The sequence below is a fragment of the Petaurus breviceps genome, unplaced genomic scaffold, assembly GCF_028583685.1.
Source record: "Petaurus breviceps papuanus isolate PSGF00001 unplaced genomic scaffold, PetGlider_PUasm1.0 65, whole genome shotgun sequence".
Classification (NCBI taxonomy): Eukaryota; Metazoa; Chordata; class Mammalia; order Diprotodontia; family Petauridae; genus Petaurus; species Petaurus breviceps.
In genome coordinates, this window is record NW_027186436.1 from 1,749,362 (window position 1) to 1,767,905 (window position 18,544).

Here is an 18,544-nt window from a genome sequence, read left to right on the forward strand (position 1 = left end):
TGCACCAGATCGTGCTGCTTCTCACCCTATATTTCATCATATTCCTTGGTAGCTTACATTTTTCTTTCTTTCCAACCATGCAGGTAGAAGGCTATGCTGTGGCCTGTGAGTGTTCTCCGGATGGGGCAGTTTTAGTGACTGGCAGCGCTGATGGCAACGTCTATTTCTACAATTATTATAACTCAAGGATCATTTGTACTTTTCCTGCACATAGTCATGCATGTATTGGCACTACATTTCACCCAGTTCTTCCCTCTGTTCTAGCAACGTGTGACTGGAGTGGGAAGATTAAAGTCTGGCAGTAAAGGGAGACCTCTGTGTGTGTGATTTTTTAAAAAAAGAAGCTGATCAAGCCTTCAGGGATGGTAGAGCACTGTGGTTGTCTCATGGGGCTATTGGAGCATTATAAAGTTTTTGTTTTTGCTTTATGAATAATTAATGAGTAAATATTTATTGATGCTTATTAAAGAATACAGACTTAGAGTCAGAAGATATGGATTGAATTCCATCTCTGCCGTTAATTAGCCATACAAGTTGAACAAGTCATTTCAGTTCAATTCAACAACCATTTAACTTAGCACCTTAATATGTAAGGCTCTGTCCTTGGTTCTGAGGGAGAAGACAGGAAAAATGGTATCTTCCTTGTTCTCAAGGATTCTTTGTTCTTGTGAGAGTTACACAAACAGGATCAGCTAAGGAAGAGGAGGGCTTTTCTGGTAGAGAGAACCAAGATATATAGGTGGAAAGATGAGAGGGGTTTTTTTTTGTTGTTGTTGGGGTTTTTTGTGGGGGAAGGGGGAAAATTAAGTATGACACGATATAGAATGTGATAGACCACATTTTGGACCTCAGCTTCTTTTCTTTTTGTTAATTTCAAAGTTCTTTATTTTTAAAATTTTATTTGTAATATGTTTTATTGTTATATTTTAAAAAATCACTGTCCCTTGGTATGGACATCATCAACAATAGGATCTTCTTTTGTTTTTTTTTTTCTCTTTTTTTATTTTTTAGATTACATCATTCATTTCCACAAGATTTTGAGTTACAAATTTTCTCCCCAATTTTCCCTACCCACCACCCCAAAACAGTGTTCCCACTGAATATTCCCTCCCCCAATCTGTTCTCTCCCATATCTTCCCCCATTCACCCTTCAACTTTCCAATAGGGCATGGTGGATCTCTATGCCCCAGTGCCTGTATATCTCGTTTCCCAGTTACATGTAAAATGTGAATAATAATATGTATGTATATTTTTGAACTTTTGATTTTAAAACTTTGGATTCCAGATTCTTTCCCTTCCTCCCTTGTTACCCACCTTCACTGGGAAAATAAGCAATTCAATATAGGTTGTACATGAGTAGCTACGCACAACATTTCCATAGTGGATATATTGTGGAAGACTGACTATATTTACCTCTATCCTATCCCATCCCTGACTTGTTCTATTCTCTACTTTGATCCTTTCACTTTTCAAAAGTAGGTGCTTCCAACTTCCCTCCCCCCAGCCTGCCCTCCCTTCCATTATCTCTCCTCCCCTTTCCCTCTACTCTCCTGTAGGGTGAGATACCCTATTTAGTGTGTATGTCATTCCCTCCCTAAGCCAAATCAATGAGAATAAGGTTGACTCATTCCCTTTTGCCTTCCTGTTGTTCCTCTCCATTGTAATAATTTTCCCTTCTTCTATATGAGATAATTTACCCCATTCTGTCTCTCCCCATCTCCTCTCATTATATTCCTCTCTCACCTCTTAATTTCACCTTTTAAGTATCATCCCTTCCTACTGAATTGGTCCTGTGCCCTCTATGTATACCTGTAGACACACACACACACATATTGATATTCCCATATACCCTCCTATATAGACACATGTATGTATACATACATACACATATACATACATATGTTATATACATACACACATATATACATTTCTATTCCCTTCAACTATTCTCATACTGAGAAAAGTTTCAAAAGTTACAATTATCATTTTTCCATGTAGGAATATACGTAGTTAAACTTTGATAAGTTCCTTATTTTTTTTCCCTGTTTATCTTCTCAAACTTCTCTTGTTCTTGTATCTGAATGTCAAATTTCTATTCAACTCTGGTTTGTTCATCAAGAATGCTTGAAAGTCCTCTATTCCACTGAATGACCATATTTTCCCCTGGAATATGATACTCAGTTTTGCTGTGTCAGTGATTCTCGGTTTTAATCCCAGCTCCTTTGACCTATGAAATATCATATTCCAACCCCTTCCATCCCTCAATGTAGAAACTTCCAGGTCCTGAGTTATCATGATTGTGTTTCCACAATATTGAAATTGTTTCTTCCTGGTTGCTTGTAATATTTTCTCCTTCATCTGGGAACTCCAGAACCTGACTATAATATTCCTAGGAGTTTTCTTTTTGGAATCTTTTTCAGGAGGTGATTGGTGGACTCTTTGAACCTCTATTTTGCCCTCTGGTTCTAAAACATCAGGGCAGTTTTCCTTGAGAATTTCTTGAAGGATGATTTCTAGGTTCTTTTTTTGATAATGGCTTTCAGGTAGTCCAATAATTTTTAAATGATCTCTCCTGGATCTATTTTCCAGGTCAGTGGTTTTCCCATGATACATTTCACATTGCCTTCTATTTTTTAATTTGTTTGGATCTTTTTAATAGTTTCTTGATTTCTCATAAAGTCACTAGGTTCCATTTGCTTCAATCTAAATCTGAAGGAATGATTCTCTTCATTGAGCTTTTGAGATTCTTTTTCCATCTGGCAAATTTGGCTTTTTGAGGCATTCTTTTCCTCATTGCCATTTTGAGCCTCTTTTGCCATCTGAGTTAGTCTACTTTTTAAGGTGTTATTTTCTTCAGTCAGGTTGTTGACTCTCATTTCATAATTTTCTTGCATGGTTCTCATTTCTCTTCCCAATTTTTCTTCCATTTCTCTTATTTGATTTTCTAAATCCTTTTTAAGCTCCTCTATGTCCTGTAACTAGTTCATATTTTTCTTGGAAGCTTTTGGTGCAGGAGTTCTGACTTCACTGTCTTCCTTCTGTTCCATGCTTTGATCCTTTTTGTCCCCAAAATAGGAGTGTAAAGTTGGGTTGCACTGTGTGCTTTGCTTCCTTTGCCTGCTCACTTTGCCACTCAATTACTTGACTTTTGAGCTTTTTGCCACAGTAGGACTCTGCTACCAGAAACAGGAGCTTTATTCCAAATGCTGAGGTTTTCTTAGCTGCTGAAGGTATTAGTTGGGTGCCCTCTCTGAAGCCTCCATACATTCTGGCAAGCTGGTTGCACACCCCAGGACCTCCACCCTAGACTGCAATCCAGATCCAAGCAGGTTAAAGCAAGAGTGATCACCCCTCAGATTGGTCACTTGGTCCCCCTACATTCTGCAGGCCAGGAGTTGAAGCTACCATGTGGCAGCGGCTGTCTGCTGCTTAAGGCCAGATAGTACTCTGAATTCCCAGGTCTCAAAATCCACACTGCACTGACCTCTCACTTTGTCCTTTGCATCTATGGATTGATACTTCTGGAAACCGCCACAGCTGCTGGTGATCTGAAGTCCCTCCAGCCAGTGGCTGGTTAGGCTGCCCTGGGGCTAAGACCTCTGGCTCAAGCGGGTCTGGGCTCAGCTGCCAGAGTGCTGTGCTGGCCCCTTCCTGCCGGCCTGCCAGGCTGTCTTCCATGGGAGGTTAGCTTCTCTGTGTCATTTTGTGGGTTCTGTAGCTCCAAAGTTTCTCTAGAGTCATTTTTTACATGAATTGGGGTTGGTGGGAGCCGGAGCTGCGAGGAAGTCCTGTTTCTACTCTGCCATCTTGACTACACCCTGTACCTCAGTTTCTTAATTTGTAAAATGGAGATCTTTATAATTATACTACCTAATCTGACAAGGTTTTGTACACAAAGTCTTCTGTGAATTATGGAAATGGGAGTTAGGACTTATTATAAAAGTGCTTTAGGCAATAGATAATGAGACATGAAAGGAAATGCCTGCAATTGAAGTGGTATCATGGGGAGAACCCTGGAACATGGGAGTCAGTGGACCTGGGTTCTAATCCTAACTCTGCTATAGATTATTTATGTGAGCTTCAATTAAAATTATTTAATTAATTATTATTTCCCCAAGCTTTTATAAATCATTGGGTCTTAGTTTCCTTATTCATAGTATGAAGTGGTTGAGGCTTGGCTTTAGAGAAGAGTTGAGAAAATACACTTCCCTTTCTTCTTTGTAGAAGTGGTCAACTATGGATATTAACTAACTACCCATTTGGATATAAGTTCCTTGGGAGTATCAGATTATTTTTGTGCCTCTAGCACCTAGTGCAGGGCTTGGGTATCAAGCTAGGTACTTATTTATTGATTGATTGGGGAATATCATATATGAAGTCAGAAATGGTTGATGTATTGATTTTATAGATTTTACAGAATTATTTTTTCTTCTTCTTTAATCTGTTATAAGAAATGACCCACTAGATTGGGGTGGTAGGGTAGGTAGAGGAATACATTTAAAAATAAAGTTGATATAAAACATAATTTAGAACCCCACATCCTCAGTTAATACAAAAGGAAAAAAAGAAATAAAGACTTAGATTTTAAAAAATTGAGGAGATCTGTCTGGATTATCTCTAAACCTGGGGACATTAGCTTGCCCACTCAGCTGATTTCAGCCACAAATGTATAAGCATCAGGATTGATCCCTTCACTAAGTGCTTTCATATTCTGTATTTCATTTGGCTGTGCACCAGTCCTATGAGGATAAAAGGGAAGGGTCATTTTCCTTATTTTTTTTAGATGAGGAAATAAAGGCTTAGACACATGAAATAGGTGTAGACTATTTTAGGAGGTGTTGCATTCCCTCTAACTGGAAGTCTTCAAGCAGATTCTGTTGGATATGTTGCCAAGGGGATTTATGATTCAGACAAGATTCGAACTAGATGTCTTCTGAGTTGTCTTCTAACTTTGAGATTTTATGATTCTAAGTTACTTGCCCACAATTCATGTGTCCTAAGTAGCAAAATCAAGAACTGAACATGGGTTTTCTAATACCTCTCCCTCTAACCTATACTCCATATGGCCTCTCAGATATAGGACAATGGAAGGGACCTTAGAAGTTATCTAACACAACCCCCTCATTTTATATAGAGCAGAGCTTAGGCCCACACTAAGTGACTTGCCCAAAGTCATTCATATAGCAAGTTGTAAAGTTGGGATTCCAACCCAGGTCCTTTAACTTTAAATCCAAGGTTCCTTCTACTGTACTAGTGATGAAAATAAAGACATAAGATAGCAACAGATATAGATATGCTCAGGGATTTAGGGGGAAAATCTGTCAAGAAAAAAATGTATACATAGTAAGGATATAATAAGGCAGCAGAAAGTCTGTCTTTTCTTAATTTGGGACTTCATGACTTTTTTCTGTGAACTCTTATAATACACCTCTAATGAGTCTCCTTCCCTCCAGACTCCCTTCCCCAGACCATCCTTCTCACATTTGCCAAAATGATCTTAATACATTGGCCTCACCATGTCACTCTTTTGCTCAAAAACCTTCACTGATAATAGCCTATTGGAAAAGATTAGAAGTTTTTCCCAGCCTGTCTTTTAAGGCCCTCAACATGACTCTGATCTAACCTTCTTCATGAATGTTTCCCGATCTTGTCCTCTCATCTCCCACCATTTGTACATTCACTCCTCACCTGTGCAAACCTACCTGTCTCTTTCTTTCCACTTAGACCACTTACATCTTTATTCAGACCATCCCCTCTCAACGAACTTCCTAAATGATCTTCCTGCCTCCAGTCTCTCCACTTTCCTGTTTATACTCCCCAGAGTGACATTCCTATGGACTGACCATGTCACTCTTTTGCTTATGAAGCATCAATGGCTTCCTGTTGCCTCTAGGATTTGTTTAGCATTTAAAGCCCTTTTCAGTCTAGCTCCAGTCTATCTTTCCAGATTTAGTTCACATTATTTCTCCCTACTCCCTTCCCTTCACCATTATGTATGACACATTCCAGGCAAACTGTTCTAATTGCTCCACTACTACTTTTTTTTTTTTAAGCAATTGGGGTTAAGTAACTTGCTCAAGGTTACACGGCCAGTTATTTCTGGGTGTGGTGCTAAGTATCAGAGCCCGGATTCGATCCCAGGTCATCCCAGCACTGGGATCGGTGCTCTTATTCGCTGAGCCACCTGGCCGCCCCTCCACTACTACTCTTCCTGAAGGTCTTTCTTTTTTCCTTCCAGTTGTTAATGCTACCCTCTCCCTCTGCCCTCCCCCAGCACCCTTCTCCCCAAATTGCTCTGTATATATTTTGTATTTAAGTACCTGGGCATATCTTTGTTTTTGTATTCCTAGCACCTAGTATGAAGACTAGAACATAATAGGTGCTTAATAAATATTTGTTGACTTGAATTCAATTTCTGTCTGATGAAATCCTTTCTCTTCCTTCAAAGTGCTTTTCAAGAACTAAGTCCTCCCTGATCCCACCCCAGACAAAAATGCTTACCTCACATTTTCCTGGATTACTTTGTGTGATTCTCTGCTCTGTACTTATCATGGCTTTTATCACACTTAGTTGTGTCATCTCCTCTAGCCTCCTCCCAAACATTCAGCACAGTGCCAGGCCACAGAGTAGGCATGTAGTCAGTGCTTGTCGAATTGAATAACTGAATTCCTGGTTCTGGGTCAAAAGATAATATTCATTAGCAAGAAAACCCCACTGTCTTTACCAGAGCAAGGTCTGCCCAGAGGGCAGTGACACCATTACCAATGGGAAATGCCTATAATTGGAAGCTGTGCTGCAGGCATTAACCTTCTTTTCTCTTGTGTCTGTTTGGGTTTTGTGACATCTAATGATTGTGGGAGATTTGTCACCAGCTGCAAAAATTCTCCCTAGCTGCTTACTACCTCTGGGGAAGCCCATGCTATCCAATAGGAAATGCTTTGCCCTGATTTATTGGGACATTTTCCATGGATTGCTAGGTGACACTACATTAGGAACATTAAATGTGGAGACAGCCTCTGACCTGATGCTATCTCTGCCATAAGTAGTATTCATTCATTCATTTCTTTCATTCATTCATTCATCCATCTATCCATCCATCATTCATTCCTTCATTTAAGTACCTCATCATTGAAAGGCTTCAGGCAGAAGCTTGATATTGTAGAGGGGATTCCTAGTCAGGGAAGGATTGGATTAGATGTTCTCTGAGGTCCTTTCCAGCTATTAGATTTTTTTGATTTAGAAAAAAAAAGACAAAGACCTGAATTGGAACCCTTTGTCTGGGCTATTAAAAGGCTAGTTCCTGAAAGTAATAGTTTCCCATTTGGTGTTCCTACTTCAAATTTAATTTATAGAATCACAGAATTTCAGAGTTGGAAGGCAATCTGTTCAAATATATACTTGGGGGTAAAATGCTGGATCCAGACCTCTTAGGAAATCCACTGGCTCCTGAGGCTGCCCTTTCCACTTCTGGATAATTAATTAATAGAAAAAATGTTCTAGTCTTAAGTCTAAATTTGACCAAAGCTGAGCTTTAGGATGATAGCTGTGTGACCTTGGGCAAGTTATTTCCCTTCTCTAGGCCCCAGTTTCCTCTTCTTTAAAATGAACTAAATGGGGATAGCTAGGTGATACAGTAGATAGAATACCCGACCCTGTAGTCAGGAGGACCTGAGTTCAAATTTGACCTCAGACACTTGACACTAGCTATGTGAACTGGGCAAGTCACTTAACCTTTATTGCCTTGCCAAAATAAATAAATAAAATGAACTAAATGATCGCTAATATTCTTTCAGCCCCAACCGTCAGGAGAGGCTTCACAGTGTAGGACAAAAACATCAAGTTTGGAGTCTGACAACCTGGGGGGTCAAATCCTAACTCTGCTGCTTAGTCCCTGCCCCACATGGCTTTTCTGGGTCTTAGTTTCTTCACCCATAGAAAGGAAGAATTGGCCAAGATGAACTTTTAAGTTTCCCCCACCTGCCTCCCAAATACTTTAACTAGGATTTTAAAGGGTCTTGATCCACATTAAAATGCACATAGTGTATGGAGCTGCTTCTACCTTGTCATTTCCCATCCTTCCTCCTTTCCTCTCCCCTTTAATTCCAGAAAGTAAACACTGAAGTTAAGTTCAGAGAAGTTTGCTATTAACATAGACAAGGAGGTTTACATAGCCAACAGCCCTCAGTTCTAGGGACCTAATGTGTGGATGTAGAAAGATAATGAGCTCTTCTATTTTTAGCTGCTAAGAGCTACTGAATGAGCAAAAATAAGAATAATAAAACACATCAAATCCAGCCAAAAAAAAAAAAAAGGAATATCCACATTTTGGGATCTTAAGATGGTAGGAATCCACATGCCTTAAGGCAGTAGCAATGTAGCACCCAGCCTTCCAGAGCAAGCTGACACGCAGACCCTGTCCTTGAGAGAGCTGTTATGTTTTGAAAGAAGCTGATGCACATTTACTCAAAAAGAACACATCTGCAGCCCACTACTTCCTTTTTGTTGGCAAAGTGTCAAGGACTGGGCTTTTGTAAAATCACCCTGGGGCCAGCCTTCAGAATACCTTCTCCCTCTCCTCCTTGCCACCCTCCTGGTCTTGTGCCCTCCCTTACCCCCTCTCATGAGTCTCACTTTCTGTTGTTAAAATGAATAGCTGGACAAGATTTCCTCCGCATACTTATTTTTATTGGAACACAGCTACAGAGTCAACTCAGAAACCACACAGTAAACCAAAAGGAACCTTGGAATAAAGGATATCATAGCTGGAAGCGGCATTAGAATTATAGAATTCTATTTACATATAGAATTATGAATATATATCTTAGATAAAAGTTATTAAATTCCTAACTAATGTTAAGAATTGGATGGGACAGGGTGGCTAGGTGATGCTGTGAATAGAATTTTGGTCCTGGAGTCAGGAGGACCTGAGTTCAAATCCGGCCTCAGACACTTGACACTTACTAGCCATGTGACTTTGGGCAAGTCACTTAACCCCAATTTCCCGCAAAAAAAAAAAAATAATTTTGGATGGGACTTTAGAGACCATCTATGCCCCCCCCTCCCCATTTTCAAGGGAAGTGACTTGTCCAGGACAAAGCAGGCAATTAGTGACATAATTAGGACTAAAAACTCTCTTGACCCTTAGACTCTCATCTCTGTGGCCCTGGGCTCTGATTGGTGAACTTTTTATTTTTCTACTTCCTTTAGCTCCGGTCACAACACTTTTGGGCATCTCCATGCTGTGTGCCACCCCCACCCCCCTTGTGCTATCTTCCCCTGTTAGACTGTAAGCTCTTTGGGGGCAGGGACTATCTAGCCTGCTTGTATTTATATCCCCAGTGCCCAGCACAGTGTCTAGAACATAGTAAGCATTTGCTAAGTGCTTTTTTTTCTTTTACTCACTCACTCACTCAACTCAGACCTAGTCAGTCTATCTAGGGCTCTTTCCATAGTGCTGCAGTATTTGATGGGGGCAGGCTAATGAATGCACATAATCTGTCTCCAAGGAATTTAACAGCCTTCTTTGATGCAGAATCTCAATAGCACTGACATTTCCCTGCCACAGTCATCCATTCATTTGCTGAACAAACAATTCCTCAGCACCTGAACCAGACCTTAGACTTAGAGTTGTGAGGGATAAAGAAGAAAGTCCTTGTCCTTAAGGAGTATGTAATTGAAAAACGGAATATGCTTTACTTCAGAGTTGTAGAAGATTCATGCTTTCATAGGTGTGGGTCTTCCTTTCATCCAAGCTGAGTTTTGTGAGTTGCTGTGGCCAAAGTAATCCATCCCCAAGGTGCCAGCTTTCCAGTGGTGTTCACCTCCCTCCTAGTTTTTTTTTTACTTCTAGTCTTTTGCCAGGGCTACACTCAAAGGCTTTGCTGGCATGAGAGGATTTGCCTAGACCTTGTGCTCCACAGCTCTAGCCTTCAAGAACCCAGGGCCATCTCTGGATAAGGCATCAGAGAAGGAATTGACAACAAAGCATTATGTGGTAAGTGCATTGTGAGAGACAGGAAATGAATGTTCATGGAATCATCACAGAGCCTTAGAAGAGGAAGGGACCTCAGAGGGCACCCAGAATATCTGAATAGGAATCAGGTGGTCCCCTCTGCCTCTGCCAAAACTCCAGGTTGGGAGAATTGCCTGTCACCTGAGGAAATCCATTTTCACTTGGATTCCAGTTACTAAAATAGGAGTTGTGCATTTCTACTGGAGTTATTAACATGAATAATTCATGAATTAAATTATAATTAAAAGCATTAAAATTTGCACCTAGTTGGAAGTAAATTAGTAAATTTAGAGAATTAAAAATAATTTAGAGAATTAAAAATAGCACTTAATTAGTCCATATATGACCTGGGTTCTAGTCCCTTCCTTCTCTGACATTCTGCATTCTGTGATACCATGAGGTATTTGATTTCATTCAACAAATGCTTAGTAAATGCCTAATTGTATTGTGAGTGCTGGAGCAGGGAAAAAGCATAAAGCTTAACAAAGAAAATGGTCCCTGCCTGCACGGAGCTGAGGCCAAGGATGCTGTCCTCATATGTGCAGCACGAGTCCGTCTTACCTGACCATCCATAGCTTTTCATGCTTGGGGGTCCCTGCACAAGAGTTCTGAGAATGCAAAGAAGACATAGTCCCTGTCATCAAGGATTTCCAGAGTTGGATTTTGAATGACTCTTACCAGAGGAAAAAGGTATGGTACTATTGTTCTCTCATTCATAACAGCTAGAAAGTCACCTTTGACTCCAAAAGAAATATTTCTCGAACCCCTGCTGCCTACCTGATACTAAGCTTAGTGGGAGGGAGGGAGACACATAAATGAGAAAGGTCCCTGTCCTCACAGACCTCAGTTTAATAAGAAAGAGATAGGTGAGTTAGCCTAATGTTTTAGGTAAAGAGCAGGCCTTAGAGCCAGAAAGACTGAGTTTTGACCCAGGGCAAATCACTGAACCTCACAGGGATCTAGGAAACTCTGAAACCAAAAGTTGTGGAGTGTAGCAAACAATGGGGAGTTTCCTAAACCAATGAAACTCCAAGTCCAGTCCTTGTCTCTAAGACATGTTCCTGAACAGAACAAATAGAACTTGAGAAAAGTGTAAGTGACCTTTGTGGGTCTGAGGAAAGAAAGGCCATTTATGACTTGGGATTGTGGAAAGCTTCCTAGAGAAGGCTGCTTTTGAATGGGGATTTGAAGAATGCCTCTCTTTTCAATGAGAGGCTATGAAGGAAGCTAAGAGGAGGCTTTCCCTACTCAAGGAAGGTAAGAACAAAAGTGAGAAGATGGGAAAGGGTTCTTAGTATCCGTACATTCCCATCACTGATCTGTAGGGGTGGAAGTGCACCAGCATTTCCAAGATTCTCTGGCTTTCTTCAAACACTTGGAGCCACTTCCCGCTGAAGTTTTCTGCCACAACCTTCCCCCACATATACCTCCCTCAATATTAGTACCCTCTGTCTCATGAAACTATTTTATGTTTATTTATCTGTGTACCTAGCTGTATAACTCCTGTAAAATTTAAGTTCTTTGATGGCAGAGATTTTTAATTTTAGCTTTGTTACCTCTGCTTCACAGATGAAGAAACTGAGACTTAATCAATAAATTCCCTATTACATCCAGGATAAATGTATATATTCTTTAATATGGCATTTTTTAAACCTCTTCGCAAGCTGGCCCTTTCCTCCTTTTCCAGTTATTTACACATTATTTTTGGTCTGGCTATGCTGGCCAGTTTCCTGCTTCTTAAACGTGAGGCTCCATTCCCATCTGCAGGCCTTTGGACTGGCCGTGCCCCATGCTGAAATGTCCTCTTTTATTCTTCTGTTTTCTGGAATCTGATTTTCTTTGAGACTCAGTTCAACACCACATACTTCAAGAGATCCTTTCCTAGTGCCCTCAGCTTCTAGTGCCTTCCTCCAAAGTTACCTTGCCTTTTTATTTGTATGTTTTGCATATACCTATCTATATATGTGCATATTGTCTCCCCATTAGAATGCACCTGAAGCTGCAAATCTATCATGTACAACTACTTTTAAGTATATTATAACAGAATCATGCAATTTTCTTTTTTTTCTTTGTGCCTCCATTGTAGAAATGGCTACCATTAGACACAAATGTGTGTATATGCACACACACATACAAATATATGTATATAGCTATAAAATTATTCTCTACATGCTCCTATTTATCAGCATTCTCTCTTACAAACCCTGCCTTTGCTCGGGCTCTCTCCTATGGCTGGAGCACATGCTTTCCTCACCTTCCCCTCCAAGAATCCCTGGCTTTTTCAGGTGCCACCTCCAACCACCAGACCAAAGAAAGGCCTTTCTCTGATCTCCCATCCCCACCCCAATCTCTCTACCACTTGAGTCATACTTTGTATTTTCCTATCTGAGAAGTATAAGGTCCTTGAAATTAGGGATTGTCTCATTGATTGCATTTGTATTTTCAGAACCCATCACAGTACCTGGCATATAGTAGGAACTTAATAACGGCTTGTTTAGTTGAATTGGATTGAATTCTTTCTTTCACAATCTGTAGTAGCAAAGTGCATTCTGGGTAGTAGAGATGGTCAGAAGCAGCTGGCAGATAGAAAGACAGGATTTGAAGTTGGAAGGGACTTTAGAGGTAAACCAATAATGCTACTCACATGTTTTTCTACTTATTCCTTTAATAAAGGTTTAGGATATAGGATGTTATATTTGTTGTTGTTCAGTAATTCTAGTCATATTTGACTCTTCGTGACCCTATTTTGTATTTTCTCGGCAAAGATACTGGAGTGGTTTGCCATGTCCTTCTCCTGCTTATTTTGCAGATGAGGAAACTGAAGCAAATAGGGTTAAGTGACTTGCCCAGGGTCACATAGCTAGTAAGTGTCTGAGGCCAGATCTGAACTCAGGAAGATGAGTTTTCCTGACTCTAGGCTTGGCACTCTGTCTGCTTTGCCACCTAGTTGCCCCCTAGAATTCCATGTAGGATTTTAGAACTGGGAGCAACCTTGGTGATTTAGTCCAGTCTTCTTACTGTACATATGGGTGAACTATGGCCTAGAGAGAGGAAGGGTCTTGTTAACTGAACTTTGTGGGGGAAGAGATAGTATTAAATACTTAATAATGACAACTTCCTTCATTGATATATATGACAACTTGTGTCAGAGCATTTCAGAACCAGTCTGAGTGAAGTCACCAAATACCAGAACCCACCCTGTGTGGCTTCTCTTTGGTCAAAATTGTAGACAAAGCTATAAAGATGAGTGAGGTAAGGAAATTTAAGGCCAAATGATATGGCATCAACGGTCAGCAGTAATTCTGAGTCTATACTATTTTATGGCATAAGAGACATTTTCACTATCAGTAAGGACTTGAGACTCATACACAAACACAACAGAACACACACACACACACACACACACACACACACACACACAAAGAATTCAATCTCTTGTTCCACCAGAGTCAGGACCTATTGTCCAAAAGTCTCAGCTAGATTGCTTTCACACATTGCTAGCTGGCTTGTAAGAGGATATTCTCTGGGTCAGAACTTCTCTAATTACATCAAAAGAGCTAGCAGGCAGCCCCTTCTGAAAGTAAGATTTGAAGTTGAATATGAATTCAAATCCTGCCCTTTCAACTTCCAACTTGTGTGACCTTAGACTTCAATATCTTCATCTATAAAATGAGGGGGTTGGTCTAGAATGACCTCTAGAGTTCTTCCAGTTATAAATCTATGATCATCTAATCCATCTGTAATTGGATAAACTTAGGTTAGGCCCAAAAAAGAACTCCTTCAGTTTTCCTTCGAGTACTTTGGATCTCTCTTTCACCTCAGTCATACCTCCTGCCTTGGATCACATTTATTTGTCCAAATGAATCTTATTCTTCCCAATAGACTGCAAGCTCATTACTGTAATTTTTTCAATCTTTATATCCACATTACTTAACTTGACCTAGAGTGGTATTTGGTAAACATTTGTTGAATTGAATTAGTAGAAAAATTGGGATTCCTGGGGCTGGGTTACTGATTAGTTAGGGAATATACCTCCTGGTAGGACAACTATGTGAAGGGTTCCTAGGAAAAGAGGTGGCCAGGATCCCAGGCTTGACAAGGGGGAGTGTATAGCATCATCAGAGCCCCAAACCTACAGAGAATCACAAAGAATCACAGCCAGATGTTGGGGGCTTTGTTGTATTAAATTTTATCTCCAGAGCAGTGCCAAGAACAGGATCTGGCTCACAATTAACATTTAATAGATGAGTTCCCTTGTCCATGTCTCTATTCCACTCAAACAACACCTATTTTCTCACTTTGATAGGTCAACATAGAAATTACAGAATCTCAAAGTTGGAAAAGACCTGCTGGTCTTATTGAACCTGAATTCCTTCTGCAACCTCTCAACAAATGGTGATTCATTCTTTACTTGAATGCCTCCAATGATGAGAAACTTACTATCTCCCAAGGCAACCAATTCCCTTTTTGGACAGCTCTATAAGAATTTAAAAGCTGTGTGACCATATGCAAGTCATATCAAATTTAAATTCAAGTTTCATACATGTTTATTATGCACCTATATGCAAGGCAGTGTACTAGGCATTCGGGATAAGAGGAAAAATGGTAGTCTCTGTTTTTTATTTTCCAAACTACGGGGTGAGTGGCAATGATATGTGCACAGAGAAGTAGAATACAGTGTAGAGTGTCATTCAATTAGATTCAATGAGCATTTAAGTGTATATATACCAGGGTCAAGGCAGTGCGCTAGATTCTGGGGACATAGAGACAAAAACCAAAGCAGTCTCAGACCTCAAGGAGCTTACATTCAAAACTTGGGTTCAATTTCCCTTTAAAATGGAGGTTCAGATATTTACACTACCTACTATACAGGGGAACGTGAGGAAAGCGTCTTGTAAACCTTAAACTGCTATAACAAGATGTTATTAGTTAGAATAATAATGACATCTTTTCTGTCATAGTCAGATCTGACAAAAAACAGAACATACACCTGCATACACTGAGTTGCACACAATCACAATACATACAAACATCATCTACAGCAAGACCTCTGTTGACAGGTATAGAAAGAGCCCTGGATTTGGAGGTAGAGAACCCAGTTTAAATCCTGCTTCTGTCCCACGCCAGCTGTGTGACCTCAGGGCGAGTCACTTATCTAAGAGGGGCTTCAGTGAGCTCTCTTTCAACTCCAATTTATTATGATGCTGTGCCCTGGACTTGAAACCCCGCTTACTGGCTAGGGTGAACTCAGGCAATGACAGTCTCCTTAAACTGTAGTTTCTTAAACTGTAAAACGATGCTAACAATAGCAGCAACACTATAATGCTTCACAGAGTTATTGTCATGAAAAGCTACTTTGTAAAATGCCATGAGTGTCAACTGGTATTGCAGCTGTTCAGTCATTTTGCAGTTGTGTCGGACTCTTTTGTGACCCCATTTGGGGTTTTCTTGGCAGAGATACTGGAGTGGTTTGCCATTTCCTTCTCTAGCTCATTTTACAGATGAGGAAACTGAGGCAAACAGGGCTAAGTGACTTGCCCAGGGTGGCACAGCTAGTGTCTAAGACTAGATTTGAACTCAGGTCTTCCTGACTTCCTGGCACTCTATCCACTGGGCTACCTGGCTGCCCTCTATTATATATGCCCAACTATTATTATTATTATTATTATTGTTATTGTCTAATATCTATGGGATATTGGGCAAAATATCTGTGGGATATTTTCCATTTGGGCTCAGTTTCCTCATCAGTAGAATGAGGACATTGGGCCAGGTGATTGCTAGATTCCTTCCAGCTCTAAATCTTGATTCTATTCATTTACCTACCCAGGTGTCTCCACTTGAAAACAATTCTTGCTGCTCTACTTCTAAGAGTTAAAGAGAAAACCTAATGCATGAAATTCACACCCTTTAGGCATCAGACCAAATGAAGCCTTTTCAAAGCAGCCTCATCAGTTTCAATGGCCAATTTCCAAGAGTCCAGCCATTCCTGAGGGATAAGGGTCTACAAAAGGGCTTCCATCTCCTCCGGTCCTTCAACATGGCTGCATGAAACCATACAGAACACCACAAACCACAATAAGAAATCCATCAGGGAACTTGCTGGTTTGGAAGCAATCCTGCCAAACGAGAAAGCCCAAGCACAGACCCAGCAATGGATCTGGCTTCTAGAGAGCATCCCAGCTAAGCTCAGAGAGCCTTATCCCCATGTTGGTCATAGGGTGATAATGAGTTTTTGGCCATATTGACTCGTGAAGACCATCTCTTAAAGATGTAGAAAGGGTACAGTCTACACTGGTGGAGAAAAGACTCATAATGACCACCACATCACAAACCCTCAGTATTGACATAAGCATATTATATATTATATGGAATGATAATTTTATTGCTAATGATACTATAAAACAAGATTAATAGTATTAAGTGCTAGAGTCCATGGTTCAAACAAAAGTGCTACATGATTTCTGCATTTAGATAAGAAACACTAGACAATTGACTTAATGTTCTTAGGCCTCCGTTTTCTCACTTGTGGGATAAGAATATTAGACAAGATGATCTCTAAGTTGCCTTTTAGCGGTACACCTTATGATTCTATTATTTATATGGGCTGAGCATAAGAGGATGAGCTACATGGAGAAAGTGAGATATGCTAAGGTTTGAACAGCTGGAAATCAATCCATCAATAACTATTTGTTGTTGTTATTGAAGTTGCTTCAGTAGTGTCTGATTCAGTTTCCCTCATTTGAGGTTTTCTTGGCAAAGACACTGGACTGGTCTTGCTTTTCCTTTTCCAGCTCATTTTATAGAAGATGAACTGAGACAAAGAAGGTTAAGTGACTTGCCCAGGGCGACACAGCTAGTAAGTGTCTGAGGGTGGACTGGAACTCAGGTTCTCCTGACTTCAGGGCTACCTAGCATGGTGCTAAGAATACAAGTGCAGAGAATGAAATGATCCCTGCTTTAAAAGAACTGGCAGGCTGATGGGGATGAATGACTGTTCACATAGCCAGGGCATAAAGTTTGCATTTCCCCTCTCCACAAAGCCAATCAATCCTCCTTGGGCTTCTGTGGCAGTAACAGCCTGGAGGAGCAGGCAGAGAAACCTGTGACATTCCCAGGGAATAAAGAGAGAGCAATTTTTCTAGTAATCCCATAGAAAAGGTTGCTGCAGCTGTCTGGCTTGAGACCTTTCTGTCCCAACTGACCCCTGGCTCTGAGGAGGGAAGCTGGACCAGCCATTCAGAGAAGCATGAGGTATGGGAATGATTACACTGAGCATGGCATGCAGAGTCAGAAGGCTTGGTTTCAGGCCCCAGCTCTGCCACTACCTTTCTGGAAGTCACTGGGCCTGTTTCATCACCTGTGGACAATGCCTGCCCTGTTTTCCTCCCCTGGATGTTGTGAGATCAAATGGGATCATGTGCAAGGCAATCCCCCAAAATTACATGCAACTTCTACAAATGCCAAGGTATTATCAATTATCATCCATCAAGCTGGAGGCTAGGTCACATAGATGTTCATCCCCACCCCCTTTTGTACCACTGTCTGATCCAATCTTTTTTTTTTTTGAGGGTGGAAGGCAAGGCAATTGGCATTAAGTGACTTGACCAAGGTCACACAGCTAGCTAAGAGTTATGTCCTCCTGACTTCAGGGTCTGTGCTCTATTCACTGTGCCACTTAGATGCCCCATCCAATCTTCTGTTAAATCCATTGTCACCAGTGCCTTTGAAATCCTGGGTCACTGGGTTAGAGCCAGCCTAGGGCATGACAGTCATGTTCTCAGGCTCTTTCTAAACCCAAATCAAATGCCACTACCACTGTGGAGCCTTTAACGATGCCCCAGGGCAGTACTGACCTTCCTCCTCAGAGCTCACTCAGCTTGTGATTTGGTGTGTCAAACCGGTGGTTTTGCTTTATCTTGTCCATGAGGGCAGGAACCATGTCTCATTTAAACTTTGGTGTTCCCCAGTGGCCAGTAGGGTGGTCTGAGTATTTGTTCTTGTTCAGTAGATTCAGTCACGCCCCACTCTGCATGACCTCATCTGGGGTTTTCTTGGCAGAGATACTGGAGTAATTTGCCATTTCCTTCTCCAACTCATTTTACAGATGAGAAACTGAGACAAACAAGGTTAAATGACTTGCCCAGGGTCACACAGCTAGTAACTGTCTGAGGCCACATTTGAACTCAGAAAGATGAGACTTCCTGACTTCAGGACCGGCACTCTATCTACTGTACCACCTACCTGCATATAGTAGATGCTTAATAAGCATCTGCAGAATGAGTGAATCTTCACCCCTGTCACCTCCTCTGTGTTCAGAATCCCCATCCCAGACTGCCTTTGGGCTCAGTTTTCTCTCGGCATTCACTGGGAAGTAGCTCTTTCCTGCCCACCCCGTCCCACACAGTGGAATCCCTCTTCCCACCTGGTCCTTGTTTTTAAGGGGAAAAAGTTGGATAGACCAATGCTAATAATTTAAATTCCCTGAGATAAGCTTTCATGAGGAGAAAAATCAGACACCTCAAACTATGTCCA

At 40.9% G+C, this 18,544-nt stretch overlaps 1 protein-coding gene across 3 annotated transcripts in view; it reads left to right on the forward strand.

Moving 5' to 3' along the window:
- The window catches only part of WDR25 (WD repeat domain 25), a 287,214-nt gene extending 286,904 nt beyond the window's left edge, over positions 1–310 (forward strand). For all 3 annotated transcript variants that reach the window (XM_069103931.1, XM_069103929.1, XM_069103930.1), the window contains one exon: positions 84–310. In XM_069103931.1, the coding sequence (XP_068960032.1) occupies positions 84–109 (26 nt within the window). In that variant the 3' untranslated portion in view covers positions 110–310. The remainder of the gene's footprint in view (positions 1–83) is intronic.
- Positions 311–18,544: the final 18,234 nt, after the last annotated feature.